The sequence below is a fragment of the Pyxicephalus adspersus genome, chromosome 1 (assembly GCF_032062135.1).
Source record: "Pyxicephalus adspersus chromosome 1, UCB_Pads_2.0, whole genome shotgun sequence".
Taxonomy (NCBI): domain Eukaryota; kingdom Metazoa; phylum Chordata; class Amphibia; order Anura; family Pyxicephalidae; genus Pyxicephalus; species Pyxicephalus adspersus.
Genome location: NC_092858.1, coordinates 30638985 through 30655819, shown reverse-complemented (window position 1 = coordinate 30655819; position 16835 = coordinate 30638985). Strand labels below are relative to the sequence as shown.

General features: G+C 36.0%; 1 protein-coding gene across 6 annotated transcripts in view; it reads left to right on the top strand.

Moving 5' to 3' along the window:
• PARP4 (poly(ADP-ribose) polymerase family member 4) overlaps nt 1-16835 on the top strand; it is a 71671-nt gene that overhangs the window by 48480 nt on the left and 6356 nt on the right. For 2 of the 6 annotated variants that reach the window (XM_072405223.1, XM_072405205.1), the window contains 7 exons: nt 2518-2826; nt 5674-5711; nt 7173-7287; nt 8060-8112; nt 9713-9908; nt 13486-13544; nt 15943-16036. In XM_072405223.1, the coding sequence (XP_072261324.1) occupies nt 2518-2826; nt 5674-5711; nt 7173-7287; nt 8060-8112; nt 9713-9908; nt 13486-13544; nt 15943-16036 (864 nt within the window). The remainder of the gene's footprint in view (nt 1-2517; nt 2827-5673; nt 5712-7172; nt 7288-8059; nt 8113-9712; nt 9909-13485; nt 13545-15942; nt 16037-16835) is intronic. The other 4 variants (XM_072405249.1, XM_072405241.1, XM_072405232.1 and 1 more) reach the window with 3 other exon arrangements.

Below are 16835 nucleotides of genomic sequence, written 5' to 3'. Positions count from 1 at the left end.
AATCAGGGATGGTTAAGCCACCTGTAATCGTTTTCCTGGTGAGCATTTATTTATACAGGCTTTTTTCCCATGCCAAATAAAGGAGTAGATCATATGATCCAAACGGGAAAGGAAGAACTAGGAGGGGAGCATGCAAGTGTGGAGAAAAAGTATAAGAATTTAGGTAGAATGTCAATTTTAACAACATCCACTCTTCCCAACCATGAAAGGTGTAAATGATTGTATGAGCGTAAAGCAGAGTCTATAGTCCTCAACAAAGGTTTGTAGTTTAATTCAGCAGATTAGACGGAATAGTGACCCCTAAATATTTAATGGCTTGAGTTTGCCATCTAAAAGGAAAGTTACTTTTTAAAACAGACACCCGTGCAGGTGGTACCGATATATTTAAGGCTTCTGTTTTATTGTAATTAACTTTAAAATTGCTTAACATACCAAACCCTTCCATTTCCTGCTTAATCATTGGTAGAGGTATGAGGTGATGTAACATAAAGAAGCACATCATCTGCAAAAATAGAAAGTTTGTATCGGTCATCCCCAATCCTCACACCTTTAATATCAGGGTTACTCCTTATAGCATTAGCTGGTGTTCCATAACCAAAATATACAGCAGGGAGGACAGAGGGCACCCCTGTCTGGTACCATTGCAGATTTGTAAAGGCTCTGACAGTATACCATTTGCACAGATTCTGCCGGATGGGCCAGTGTATAGAGCTTGTATATGTCCTAACATACTCAGACCTAGTCCTTTTTGTTTCAAAGTTTCCTGAAGAAAGATCCAGTGTACGTGGTCGAAAGCTTTTTCGGCATCAACCGATAAAATATATGTAGGAACTGCAGAGCCAATTTATTAGAGAACCCAATAAATTTTCCAGCCCAATTTATTAGAGAGACTGCTTTTGGGGTATTGTCTCCTGTTTCTCATCCTATCACAAAACCTGCCTGGTCAAGATGGATAAGATGAGGCAGCAGGGCTTTCAATCGATTGGCCAATAACTTTCAATAGAGCCGGATGTCTATGTTAGTTAAGGAGATGGGCCGGTAGCTACTACACATAATATGATCCTGAGCCGGTTTGGGTATCACTGGTATGTGAGCCTCTAAGGATTGGACGGGAAACACAGAGGTGGCCGACACCGCATTAAATACAGAAAGTAGAAATGATAAAATAGGTTCCTGGAACGTCTTATAAAACCTAGGGGTAAACTGATCAGGCCCGGGGCTCTTACCAGGTACTAAAGAGATACATGCTTGTAATTATAAGTTGGTAAAAGGGCTGTCAAATTGGGATTTTATTTATGCAGGTATAATTGGCAGTGCTGTGTCAGAAATATAGTCATGTACCTTGGAACAGAAAGAAATCAGGATCCATATCAGCAAATTTCCCTTTCAAATTGTATAAGTCTGAGTAACATTCTTAAAAAGAAGAGACAATTGTCTGCGGGTTGAAGGTTTTCTGTCCCGACCTCTGACAGTATCTGTACAGTATCGGAAAACATACATCTAGTTTACAAATTATCTTTGATTAAATTGTGACACTTACAAAAAAAGAAGTTAAATATGGGATGATGCCCCCCTAGGGACAGAATCATGAAGGCCTGGGCTCACAAGATGTGAGTTAAATGATGCTTGCTGTTATTTAATTTGGGAGACTGGTTACATCAAAAGTTGGAATTTAATTACTCCAGGGTTACTGTTTTTTCTGCTTTTAATTCCCACATTAAGATTACTACAATAGATTTCAAATTTGAAAAAAAAGAAATATGCTAGATATGGTATATTAAAGCTCGTCTCTGGGCAAAACCCCCTTCGCCCTCCTAATGCCCTTTATGAAACTAAAGCTTCTGTCATGTGTACAGTCCAAGGTTTCTCTATTCTGCTCACTGTAGGCAGGGTTCCGAGTGCTCACTTCACTGCATGTATTGCACTGCATGTCTTGATGTAGACACTTCCCATTGATTGTCTAGTGGGGTAGAATTTAGAAAAATGGAACATCAATGACATCAGTGCACCTCTGCTGCACTGGATTAGGAGCACCCAGAAGCAGCTATGTCAAAGGACCTGAACAGCAGATTTAGGTGAGTATAACTTTCTTGTTTCTTCACAAGGGAAGAAAAATGAGGAAAAGTTGAAGAGGATGGAAGGGCAGTTTTTGCTTGAAGATGAGCTTTAGCCAACAGAGCTAGCTCTCCACATTTATTGAATATATTTATTTTTTATCATTAATTTGATAGTGCTGTCAGCAGGAATGCTCATACAATATGATTATAGAATTATTACTTTTAAAATAGAAAAAAAAATAGAGAAATGTATTCCTTTCCCAAGAAATTTTAATTTTGATTCACTGATGAAATTATATTCTCTGCAGTCGTGAAAAACTTTAAATCAGGGCCAAACTGTAATCAATTTTGTTACATTGAATTTATAATACATTGAATTTGCCAAATAAAAAATGTTTCTTCTATTTTTTTTTTACTTTTAAATCTAAGGAAGCCTAAATAGTTTGCTTTCTCTGTGTAGGGCTTCCTGGAGAAGATTAAAGAAATATCGCAGGTGCATAACAGACTATCTGACTTTGGTCTATCCAGAAGTTCTGCCCCTATTCAACGTCCCCAGCAATTATCCTGGGAAATACCGAGTGAAGACAGACCGTCGTCACATTTGTTGGGAAGCTCACAAGCCATTGATTTGTCAGCAAGTATCAATGCACCTTTTTCACAGAATTCACAAACTTTCTCTAGCAGATTGGGTCTGTTTGGCCAGACAGCACCTCCACCATCCCTACCAGGGGCACCTCCCAAACTAGCAGAAGAGGCAAAATCATATGTTGTAAGTTTGTTCAGGCCAGTTTTTTTCTTCAAGGCTTTCTCACAGCTGGCTCTTAGGCCACCCACAGTGTCCGGCACTCCAAAAGTACAAAGCCTGTTAAGAGAGCCACCCCAACATTAAAATGCTCCCGCACTTTCTAAAGGCAATGGAAATCTTCTGGCTTTGTTGACACCTGGAAATATTGATGTTTTCTTTCCAAGCCTTTGCTTTCACAGTTCCATTTTTTACACAGGTCCAAAGTAACTTTGCCTTAAAGTGTGCCCCATTGTCACCAATGTATTTAGGTAGCCTTCTTCCTTTTATTCTGAGACTCACCCTTCTGGGCTTTTGAACTTGTTATAAATGGCAATTTTTGGATCTCTATGGAACAATGTTTTACACAGATTCCCCTCCATACCCTTCCTTGGTGTGATCCTACACTGAATCCTACCCCTTTTAATCTTACAAGAACCCTTTTGGACTGGGCTTGTTTTCCCCATCCATCTCCCATCCTTCTGTTCCTGGGAAACCTTTTCCTGCAGGTTTTCATTATAGGACCGTCCAATCTTTGTATAAATTGGAAGAATTTAGAGCCCTGCATTTTGTTACTTGTGGTGCCTGGCTTTCTTTCTCTGACTGCTCTTTAGTCCTGCTCTTAGAACATGCTTCTTTTATTCTCTTCCTTAGGTTCACCTTTTGGGCAGGCCTCAGACTCCTTTTGAATAGGAATGTAACAAAAATAGCCTATTCTTGCACTCGCTTTCATTTTGTTAAACAATTCTATTACAAGTTGGTAAAAGCTACTTAGACTCTCTTTCCATAATTTGCAAAAATTATCAGGAATCTGGACAGAAACTCATATCCTTCATTATTTCTTTCTATCTTAAGCTGATTCTGTTGGCATTGCTGTTCTCCTCAGGATACCCCTTTGGTGCACTCAATTACTTAGAAATCTTCAGACTTAAAAACACCTAAAGACCTTACCTTCTTTCTTCTGCATTATAACTCATTCTCCGACATCATATAATTGGTCTTGATTCACCTGTAAGTGTCCCCGGAGCCTGTATTGCGGTCCTTCCCAACTACAGTTCTGTTTGACCTGGTTCTGCTGGTTGGAATTTCTTCTCACACCTTATTTTAGGTCCCCTTTAGAGATCCACTGCTACCTCTTTACATCACTTAGCATGTCTACTTTGGGTATGCTGGTCATGTTGGACTTTAAGACCATCTTTTTTTTGGTACTGGTTATATACCTGACATGGATTTTTTTCTATCGTTATTGTATTTGTTATTTTCTTTTCTTTGTTTTTTTATCTGCATTTAGTTATATGTATGTATATATATAATACATATGTTAATATGTATGTACACGTAATACATAGTTAATATGTATGTATATGTATATATGTGTATGTATGTATGTTTGTGTATATATATATATATATATATAATATAAATCTACATTGCAACTGGAACTTTTTGTCAACAACAAATCTTTTAACAATCTTAATCTAGATGCAGTATACAAAATATCCACATTTCAAGTATTATTATTATTATTATTATTTTTATTAAACAGGATTTATATAGCGCCAACATATTACGCAGCGCTGTACGTTAAATAGGATATTAATAAATGCTTAAGAATGGGTTGAAGAGGATGGAAGGGCAGTTTAGCCAACAGAGCTCCCTGTATTTCTGAATATATTTATTTTATATAATTTCTTTGTTAGTGCTGTTAGCAGGAACACTTAAAAATATGATTATAAAGTTATTACTTTTAAATAATACAAATAAAATAGAGATATGAGTAAATCAATAATAAAAATAAAAGAAAGAACCATGGTTTTATGTTGGAAAATGCAATGTTTTATACAGTAAATGTAACACAATTATTTACAGGTTTTGAAGTGAAGGCTGTCCTCCCCATTAATTATCATGGGGATAGCGCATCAAGATGGTATGTTTTTGATGCAACTTCACCTAAGGAACCAGAATAAGATTAAGCTCTTGTTTATATTTAGAGGAAACCTGTATAGAAACAAGCCCACTATCCCCATGTCAATTGATAGGGAAGGCAACTTTCACTTATTTGTTCTTTGTTTCATTGGGCCTGATTTATTAAAGCTCTCCAAGGCTGTAGAGGATATACTTTCATCAGTGAAGCTGGGTGATCCAGAAAACCTGGGATGGGTTTCATAGACCAGATTCATTGCAGGTTTTTTTTTTTTGCATCACCCAGGTTCACTGATGAAATTGTATCCTCTCCAGTCTTGGGAAACTTTAATAAATCAGACCCAATAAGTGTAATCAATTTTGTTACATTCAATTTATAATACATTGAATTTGCCAATATAAAAGCCTAGTTGTTTTTTCTATTTTTTTACTTTTAAATCTAAGGAAGCCGGAATAGTTAGCTTTCTCTGTGTAGAGCTCACTGGAGAAGAATAAAGAAGGATCAGAGGTGTATAAAAGGCAATTTGGCTTTGGTTTAGCCTGGAGTCCTACCCATTTTCACTGTCTCCAAAACATATCCTTGGAACTACAGAGTGGAGACAGACCAACGTCAGAATGCACAAAAATATTTCCCAGAAGTTTGGGTCTACAATAAAATCTACATTGCAACAGAAGCACTGGTACATTTTTGTCAATAACAAATCTTTTAACAATCTTAATAGGAAGATCCACATTTCCAAGGAATGTGTTGACCCATATACTGTTTACTATATAGTGTTGGCCACTTTACTGACTCAAACCATGGGGATCTGTGTGTTAGCAGAGATTATTTTTCATGTGTAGTAAATGTTAATATTTGTACACATTCTCATTTGTTGATATCCTAATAAGAAATTCTGTTTTTCTCTACAGACTAGACGTGTAGAGGAAGATAGAGGAAAATACTTCAGGTATATGAGCCTGTCACGCGTAACATTATTTTGTTCAGAAGATTTAAACTTATGCTGTTGGCCTCTAAGGCCGCCCATATTGCACATTTTGCAAAGTGATTTAAAATGACCCAACAATTATTGCAGACCTTGTTGTGTCTGACTTTTTAATATGTTTCAGTCACAGATTTGAACAAGCATGCTGAGCATCACAAAAGTGTTACAGTTTGTTATCTTTAGACTTATTCCACCATGCCTGACAACTGTAAAGTGTTTTCTAAAGGCACTTTTTTAGTTTTATAAAAAAAAATAAAGCAGGGATAACTTTGACCCTCTGTCTGTGCCCTGCTGAATAGACTGATCCACTTTACTTTAAGTGACCGTGATCACTAGGGCAAATAAAAGAAAGCCCAACATTCTGAGTTGTCATCAAAGGTAAGGGAAAAAATCCCCCAAAAAAAAAGTTTGGGGAACAACATTTTTTTTCATTTTTTTTGAGATTTTTCTACCCTGTTCGCTACTTGTACCTTTGCTGAATGGACAAACCCTTTAAATTCAGTTTGAGTATCCTAATCCTGTGTACTCTTAATAAATAGAGTAACATGGACTGCCTTGCCAGACAATGAAGACTATTATTATTTAATTTTAAGTACTTGCAGTGTAGGAGAGACTTAATTAGGTATTTATGTTTTCTGAAGGCTCTTTGCTACAAGTACCAGAAATTCCTGTAATGAAAGGGAAGGTTACCTGTCCTGTGTCAACTTTTCCCTGAAGGGAGGGTAGATCTGATGGGACTATGTAACACCAAAATAAAAAGAACAATGGATACCAGACTTCATGCCCCAGCATTACAGTATATGTCCACATGGGAGGACAGGATCTATCCTCCCAAGAAGTAGGTGGTGAGCAGTTGTTTGACCTCAGTTTGTTTGGAGGTAAATGAAAGCCATGACAGGTCAGAAGTGTGTAGATGGGTGTGCAGCTATACATGGATTTCAGAATTAGTACAACCTATTGTTACATGCCCTTTCTGTCATGATTTTATGGGCTTTAAAGTGGACACAGCATCAGATATGTACAATATAATAGGTAAACGTATGCCAATTAATATGTTACCGCACAGTACACCCCCCTCTTCATCTATTTTGCAGGAAAACAGAGCCATGTTCCTGGTTCATCATTAGTTTTTCTGGATGTATATCCAAGCTCACTGATTAGTCTTGTAATTCCTGGTGCTATTTGTAATTTTTATGTGTGTTAACAAATGTCTGACACAGATTAACTTCTGCAGTATCCTCTCACTTTGTGATTTGCTACAACATTGTATTGTTGTAGTTTGATTTTATAAGTAGAGAGGAGACTAAGGAAATGCCTGCTGCACATAAACAATACTTTCTTAGCCTTTACCTGAAGTTTAGAGTCTGTGTCAGTCTGTTAAGTCTTCTGAACTAGCTTGACAACATAAACTTGTTTAATTTGCAGTGTACAACGTCAGCCTGCCGAGGCAGCAGAGGCAATGCAGTTTTCACCCTCTCCTTCCTTTGCTCCTTGCTCTCCTTCATATTCTCCTAGTGTTTTACATAAATCAGCTAAAAAGGTAGGTTTTTTTGTTTTGTCTGTGCAGGGCATTACATTGTTTGTTATGAACAGTTTTTTCAACTGCCTATACAAAGACAAGACCCATTCTTAGCTTATAAGAGATTAGTACATTTAGCTTATCTATAGTTTATTATATTGATATGTTACATTACTGCTATGAACAGAAACAGTCCCCAAGTGGAGAAATGTAAAAAGGGATAGTTTATTTAGCTCAATTCATAATATTAACATCTAAAACTTTTTTTAAACCAAACCAAAAAAAGTTTTTATTATCTTGCACAATATCCTGCAGAATAATAAACTTCTTGGTTTGCAATACAAAAGTTTTATTTGAATATGTTTGATTTTTTTTAGCTAAGCTTGGATTATATCTTTAAAAACTTCTCCACTTGGGGACTGTTTCTGTTCATAGCATTTGTGACACAGAGAAATAGGATGTTATTATACAATATGGGCAATTGATTTTCCTTCAATAGCTCAAGTTTTTTGACTAGTAACATTACAATAAGTGGGAAAAATTTCTAACTGTATACAAGAAATGTTTGTGATTACTACAAAGTGTTCATGGGCATTATTGATTTATCTGTAGATTTACAAATGCCTACATAATGTTTTTTTTGTTCCATCTGTAAATTTTAGACAATTAAATAGTAACTATGAATTTCTGCAGTGGTGTTATCTGGCAAAGTGTGTCCTAATCATTTTATGCAACTGCATACTGTTATATGTGATAAAGAAAAATAGTCAAGAAATTCTGTGTTTCTCCTCAGGTTAGGAAGAGTGTAATTGAAATACCACCAACTAGGTTGCGACAATATAGCAGGTAAATGTGTCTTGATCAATACTGTTTGGTTCGGATTCAGATGTTTTATTTATATATATATATATATATATATATATATATATATATATCAGTGTTTTCTCATTTACTTGTGAAAAATCTACAAACTGTATAATAAATTGTGTTTAGAATGATATTGTCATTGACCTGAACAAGCATTCTGTAAAGGCATGTCGCTAAAATGTTAGTTTCTTTTCTCAAAACCCTTTCATGTTTACAGAAAAAGTGTGACAAATAGTGAACAATGTTTGACAAACTTTTTTCTAACACACCAAAGTGCATTGTAAAGGGTTTTTTGTGTGGATATAGTGAGATACCTTGAAAATGAATCTTGTTCAATTTTTTGAGAGATTTCCTCTTATTTCCAGTATCTTTAGAACAGGAATAGAAGGAAAATGTCCTCAGATGGTTGTGAACAACAACAAATAACCTAAAAATGTGTCTTAACCCTGTCCTACTCTTTACAAAACTAAACTTTCAATTGGCTTGATATAAACTTTAAATTCAGATTGGTTGTCCCAAATTTCAATATCAGTCATGCACTTATAAACCTAGTAACAGGGTTTGCCTTACCAGATAGTGAAGAAAGAATTTTTACATTTCATATTTACTTGCAGTGTTCAGGAGGAACTTGATGCAATGATGTACAGAATCAGTACATGCAAGCTCAAAGTTATCAACTCAAACAGTTATAATGATGTAAGGTAGAACTTGTAGAAATGTATTCATGCAGATTTTTTTAAGTTGTTAGAAGCCCCACTTTATGAGTGTGTTTAATGATCCTTTAAAGAGATGAAATGACTTGTGGAAGGAATTCTAGAGAATTCCTTCCACAAGGATCATGGTGATGTGATAAGGATGGGAGCAGAAAAGGCTGTGTGTATAGCAGAGGTGTAGCAGAGGTTGCAGTTCTGGACATAGAAAATTAAATGTGTGAGATTTCTAAAATATTCCGGTTTAGAGGAGTTTTAAATGCTAGAGTTATGAATTTGTAACTCTATGTATATTTGGTTTCTAATAAAAAACAGGCTGAAAGCAAGGAAAGACTAAGAAGTAAATCTGTAGAATTTAGGATTGACTGGAGTGGTGTCAATCTGTTCATTGATACAATTGATAGTAAGGTCTATAGGGTGAATGTGGGCAATATTTTCATGCTGAATTTTTTTACTGTTGTGTAACACAAAATCTAATCAATATAGAAGTGTTTCATGATGATGGCAACTTATCCATAAAATGCCAAGACGTTTGTGGGAACATACAGTTACTCATATGAAATATATAGTTTGGGTCTGATTTAATAAAGCTGGGCAGGACTGGAGAATATAGGCTATCATGGGAGAACCTGGGTGATCCAAAAAACCTGTAATGGATTGAAAACATTTGCCAATGGTATTTTGTATCCATTCCAGATTTTCTAGATTTATTAAATCAGGCTCATTATGTTCATTTTATTCTGCAAGCAGCACTGCAGCTGATTGCATACTTGTATATTATGAGCTAGTATATCTGTCCACAGACTTATATTTGTGGTTAATGAAAGACTTTTGAACAAGCTTGATGACATAAAACATTTGTTTGGCAGTGTACAAGAACAGCCTGCAGAGGCGGCAGAAGATATAATGTTTTCACTCGCTTCTCCTCCTCCATGTCCTCCTCGTTTAGCACAAATGTTGCCTCCATGTCTTCCTCCATGTCCTCCTCGTTTAGCAGTAATGTTGCAGTCTGCTCTTCTTCCTCCTCCTCCTCCTCCTTGTCATGTGGGTACACCACCAAATGTGGTAAGATTTTTTTTCTTTGTTTGTATGTGTGCAGTGCGGTGCATTACATTGTTTTCTATGGACAGTTAGTTCAGCAGCTTAGTTCTTTTCTAAAGACAAGGTCTATCCTTAGTTTGCAAGAGATCAGTAAGCTTAGTTCATTATGATTCCAATATGATACTTAATATGAGTCAATGACATGGTGTACGGTGTATACATTTTATAAGGCTGGTTTTGATTGTCATATGTCCATAACAACAGCATTAGGTACTGTCCATGATACTTTTTGTTTGCTTGCACTAACAGGGGTGCAGTGACTCAACCACCTGGGCGGTTAGCCTGAACCTGGTTCGGGGTAAGAAAACTTGCTACAAGCATTTACCCCATACCAGGTTCGGGGTAGCTAAAAATAGAAGCAAGCGTTACAGTGCAATCTGATTGTCATACAACATTGTATGACAATCAGATTACAACTGAAAAAAACACTTACCTTGTCCCCGCAACTCCTCCGAGACATCCGTCCTCTTTTGTCTTCTCCCGGCGTGTGCAGTGATGATCTCCGGGATTTCCCGGTGACGTCGGTGCATGTGTCGGGGCGGGGGGGAGGCGGGGCGGGAAATTCAAATCACTTTGTATTGGATTCAATACAAAAAAGCTGTACTGAGTCCAATACAAGGAAATCTTTACATAATATATATAATTTTATTATATATATTATATAAGCTACTGTACAGTTACATTATATTACACAATATTTTTTTTTAAAGATTTTTTTTTTATGTTTAATAAATTTTATTATTTTATTATTAAATTTATTAAATTTTGTACATATTTCGGTGAGTTATGCCTAAGAATTATAGCCTACAATCTAAAATACATTTCCATGCAAAAAATGTAACGCTTTTTGCATGGAAGTACGCAAAGAATTAGAACATTCGGCATTGGCATACGCGTCCCTTGGCGATTGCTGATGATGTCAGTGCATGTCCCTGTCGATGGGGGTCGTAGCGGGAAATTCAAATATTTTGTATTGGATTCAATACAAAGTCCTGTATCCAATCCACTACAAAATAATACAAAATATATTTATGTGGTTTTGTCTATAGGTATGTGACGTTGGACTCTGTTTAAAAATTTACCATACTAGGGAGGTGTTTTAGAAAAATATATTACTATACAGTATACAGAATTATTGCATTTTCAGTATTTTTTATTTATTTATGTATTCTTGTTTAAGCTGATTTTTGTGTGTTTTTTATTTCATCTTATTAATAAAGTTATTTTTTTTTTTTTTTACATGATTGTGTGTTTCAAACTTTATTACATTCAGGATATCTATTAGACCCTTGTTCGGACATATTTCTGTAAGTTACAGGTCTATAATTTAAAAAAAATTTCATGAAAAACAGTGTACCGCTTTTGGTACAGAAATCCAGACATCAGTGTAACGCCCAGGAGGTTAATAGTTAAAGTAACATATCTTATTATTCCTCACTGGTCAAGTACAGCTCAAAAACTATTGCTAGTAATATTTTGAAGCAACAGTTATAGCAATTGTCGATATATGTAGTCATACTTTCTGGTTAGGTAACGCCAAGTAGTCTGTTCGGTTCTATGCAGATGGCAAGTGATGTGTGCCTAGCTGCAACTTTCGCTTAGAGTAACCAATATTGGTGAAGGATTGTGGGGCACCTGTATGGATGATAGATTTTCACCCAAGGGGAATGTTGTCTGAAATGAAGGTCTATCATCTGTACAGACTTTACACTAAGCTTTACAGTACATACGGTACATACGGTACCTGTAACATTGAAATGTTTAATTCCACTTTTCAAAATACAACTCAATTCTTCAAATAAAAGAGAAACACATTTCAATCCCATTTGGTTTTTCTGAAATGTTGCAGGGCATACCTAGTGTATTAACCTCCCTGGTGGTATAAATACTAGTATTTTTAAATGTAAAAGTGGCACATTTAAAAATACTTAGTACTTTAGGTTTTTCACCTTGTTCCCGCCTCGCAGCCACACACTTGTGAACAGATGCCAAGCCGGCATCTGCTTCCCCTCAATTGCTCACCCAGGTTCACTAATGAAATATCTTCTTGTATCTTCTGCAGCCTTGGGGAGCTTTAATAAATCAGGCCCAATTACGCAGAAATCTTCCAACCTAAAAATACCTAGACATCTGTCCTTCTTCTTCCCACTTTAAAACTCCTTCTCTCTGAAATTATATAAACATGGTGTTGATTCACCTGGTAAATGCCACCAGGGGAGTCTGCATTCTGGTCCTTTAGAGGTGGTTTCTCCCATTTTCTGGCTGCAAAGGGTTAATGACATTAAAACTATGGACAATCTTACTAGCGCTCTCAAGGTTATGAATGGTTTTGTTTGCCTGGTTCTACTGATCAGAGTTTCTTCCTATACTAGAGTTTAGGTCCCCATGGGCGTCAGGGCTTGCAAACTTCTACAAATGGTTCAAAGGAGCCTAGATAGGCACCTAATTGGCTACTGATGTTCATTTTGGACTTAAAGACCTAATTTATTTTTGTACTGGCTTTACATCTGTCTTTGTCTTCTGTCAGGTGTGAGGTACCAGTGCATCAATATTTTATATGCATTTTTTTGGAGAGAGTGCAAAAGAACTCTTCTGAGCACTGTTCCATATAAGCCTCCAGATCTCCAGGGGAAGCTCTCTACCCAGGGCCCATTCCTATTTCCTCATATGTGAATGTTCAACAAAGGGCATTGCTAGTTCCGTATTTAACATCAAATACATTTTGGAGATAGAATGACACACTTTTTAACACAATAAATCTAGATACAGAATATATCATTATATAAAAGATTTAAATCTCTATGGGATTTATTGACCCAAAGCCACTATACTGTCTCAAACCGATGCCCATATTGATACTACCATCCATACTTTATCAATGTTCGAACTTTTCTCTTTTTCTTGTTTTGTAACTACATTGGATTAGACTTCTGCATTCCTGTATATTATTTTAAAAGTGAATTAATAAAGAATTTAAATTGAAAAAAGAATAGCTACAAGGAAATCTAAAGCTGAGGAATAGCAGATTACTTTGTGACAATAAACTAGGAACATTACTTACAGAAGATCCACATCTCTAAAGGTTGTGTTGAACAAAAGTCACTATATTGGTTCAAAACATGAGGATCACCATATGAGCAGAGAACATTTTTCATGTGGAATGTGTAGTGCATGAAAATATTTGCAAACATTACTTATTATTAATTGATATATGCACTGGTTAGATGTGTTGTGCTTGCTGGAAGGCATACTTTGAATACAAATATATGTGCTTTAGAAAAGTAGAAGAGTTAGTAAAGGACTTGTTAGAAATGTTATCAGACCGTGATTACTACAAAGTGTTGATATGCATTATTTGACCTGTTTGCAAATGGAAACATATTGCTTTAATATTGTTCCATCTGTAAATTTCTGAAAGGAAATAGTAACTATGCATTGCAACGATCGTGTTATCTGACAAAGTGTGCCCGAATCATTGTATATGACTTCATGTTGTGAAAAGCAATAAAAATATTCAAGAGATTCTGTTTCTTTTCCTCAGGTTAGTAGTGTATATAAAGATGAAAGACTCGGATTATCATCAAGGCTGGAACAATACAGGTATATGAACCTGTCATGATCAACAATATTTGGTTCAGAACTTTCCATTTCTTTAAAAGTATTTCTAGCCAATATTTCCTGGGTGATCCAACTAACCTGAAATTCATGTGGTCCAGGATTAAAAACATTTGATAGCAAATACCAAAAAAACTTTAAAGAAATCCATTGCAGGTTTGCTGGATCACCTAGCTTCACTAATAAAAGTGTGTCCTCTGCAGTCTTGGAGAGCTTCAATAAATCAGGCTAATGTATCAAGTGTTGCTGGTATACCTGAAGTGGTGGTAAGGGGTTGCCGGACAAGATGTTTTGTTAGGGGTGCATAAAATATAAATCCAACCTATATGGTCATAAATATTTACTTTCTTCTGATATTTTACAGGTATTTACCTTAAATACCTAAATATTACAGAAACAATCGTTTTTCAAAAAATGAAATAACAATGACCAGGTAACCATTTTAGTCCAACTAAACCACAAATTGTACAATGTGAATTGTAATAGACAAATTGTAAATCAGGTTGATAAGTAAATGTAAAGAGTATATAGAATCAAAGTGGGTGGTCTTTTTTTTTTCTCCAGAAAGACAGGGCCATCTCTTTTCAGGCATTCTCTAATGTCAGCATTCATTTTTCTGAACAGATAGCTAGGTGTACAGATTGCATAGTCTAGTAAATCTTGGTGCCTGTATAGTTACTACATGAGTTCACAAATATCTAAAACTGGTCAACATCTGCAGTGATTTCTCAGACTGCGACTTGCTACAAAGTTGCATTGTAGTAGTCTGATCACTGGTGGAAGGGAGAATAGGGGAATCCTGCGGCACATAAACAATATCAATTTAACCTGGACAGTGTTTAATTGAAGATTAGGGACTGCTTTAGGATCTGTGTTGACAGGCTTTAATGGGGTTTTGCAAGTCTATAGAGGTGTATGTAATTGCAATACCCTCTTGAGGCAGGTCAAATGTGGGTCAGAGGAAGGTTCTGTAAATACATTCTAAATGTCCACTGAAGAAACTTCTCAAACTGTTTCCATACATGCAAGCCCTAAACCTGTCAACACAAAACCTTTTAATGATGTAAGGTGGAACTTAAAAAAAAAAACATATGATGTTGCTTTATATTGTTACATGAAGATTTGTAAAGTTATGAGAAGTTCTACTTCATGGGTGTGTTTTAAGATTTCTTGAAAGAATGGAATGGCGTGTGGAAGGAATTCTAGAGAAGGTGAGAGATACATGAGAAGAAGACAGGATCATGGTGATGTGATAAGACAAGAGCAGAGACGGCTGTGTATAGCAGAGGTTGCAGTTGTGTACATAGAAATGTGTGGGATTTCTGATATATTCTGGGTTAGAGAAGTTTTATAGGGTAGAGAGGGATTTGTAACTCTGCATAATTGGTTTATAGTAGAAACAGACTAAAAGCAAGGAAAGACTTATGAGTAAAGCTGTAGAATTTAGGATTGACTGGAGCGGTGTCAATCTGTTCATTGATACAACTGATAGTAGGGTCTATGGGGTGTGACGATAAGGTAAATGTGGGCAATATTTTCATGCTGATTTTTTTTTACTGTTGTGTAACACAAAATCTAATCATTATAGAAGTATTTCATGATGATGGCAACATATTCATAAAATGCCAAGTCATTAGAAGCCCAACTTCATGTGTGTGTTTAAGCATGCTTTAAAAGTATGGAATGGCTTGTGGAAGGGAATTCCAGAGGTGAGGAAGACAGGATCATGGTGATGTGATAAGACAAGAGCAGAGGTGGCAGTTGTGGATAGCTAGAAATTTGTGAGATTTCTGAGTTCGAGGAGTTTTATAAGAATTTTAAACTTTACTGTATGTTTAGTAGTAGTGTCTAGTAGTTTACTTTATATACTGTAGTTTAGTGTTGGGTGTCTAGTAAAAACAGACTGACAGCAAGGAAAGACTGATGAATAAAGCAACAGAAAGTAGGATCGACTAAAGTGGTGCCAATCTGTTCATTGATACAATAGATAGAAAGGTCTATTGAAAATGTTTTCATCCTGCTATGGCTTAGTACCATCCCCATTATAAAAACATTATCAGTATAATATTAGTGTTGTGAAACAGAACATCTATCCATTATATTAGTGTTTCATGATAATAGCATCATGTCCATAAAAGGCCGGATTGTTTCTTTTTTGTGGGAAGGTACAGTTACTCATATGAAAACATATATTTTATGTTCAATTTCATCTTCAGGCAACACTGCAGCTATATACCTATGCTTGTATACCTGTACTGTAAAATTTAAAATGAGTGTTTTTTTGACAGTCAGATTATACATACATATCCAACAACACACGTATATTTGTAGTTGTTGTATGACTATTAAACTAGCTTAACATAAAGTTTTGCTTTATTTACAGACAGCCTGAAATGGCAGCAGCCCTGATAGAACATGGACTCCCTTCTCCTCTTGCGTGTTCTGCTCCTCAGATTTTGTCTAAACCAACATTTATGGTAGTATTTATTCATTTTTTAGTTATTTTGTGTGTTTTTTCTGTGCTGGGCATAACGTTGTTTGCTATGGATAAATTGTTCATCTGCTGAGACATAGACTAGGCCCATTCTTAGCTTCTAACAATGGTATTACAATATTTCATTATTTATCCAGGGAATACTGTGTATACATTTTATAAGCTTGGTTTCATTGTCACATACCTATATATACACGATTATTACAGAGACCAAATCGTTATTTAAGGAGAAAATACTCATTAGCATATTCAAAGGGGTTCAGGTTCATTAAACCTTCTCTAGGCGAGAAGGTTTTCTTTCTGTTAAGAAAGCTAAGCAAATATGTCAGCATTCCAGAACTTTTTCCAGCTATTACCAGAATTAGAAAAATGACTGTTAAGGGTCCAGGCGGTGCAGTGACCTATTAGATAAAAGTAATATGTTTTATTATCCATCATTGGTCATGCTAAGCTTGGCTTAAGCTAAGAACACAGCAGTTTTTGCTCAAAACTAATGCTTGTGATTGTTTTGGGCAACAGGTATACAAATGCTTTCTATAAACAGTCAGACATGTGCCTAGCTGCAATTTGGTACATTATTATGGTAAACATTATGGTAAACAACTGGTATCATTGATGAGATGGGCAGCATGGTGGCTCAATATGTTAGCGCTCTGGCCCTTGCAGCGCTATGTCCCAGGTTTGAATCTGGGCAAGGGCACTATCTGCATTTCTGTGTTTGCTTGGGTTTCCTCCGGGTACTTTGATTTCTTCCCACATTCCAAGAACGTGCAGTTAGGTTA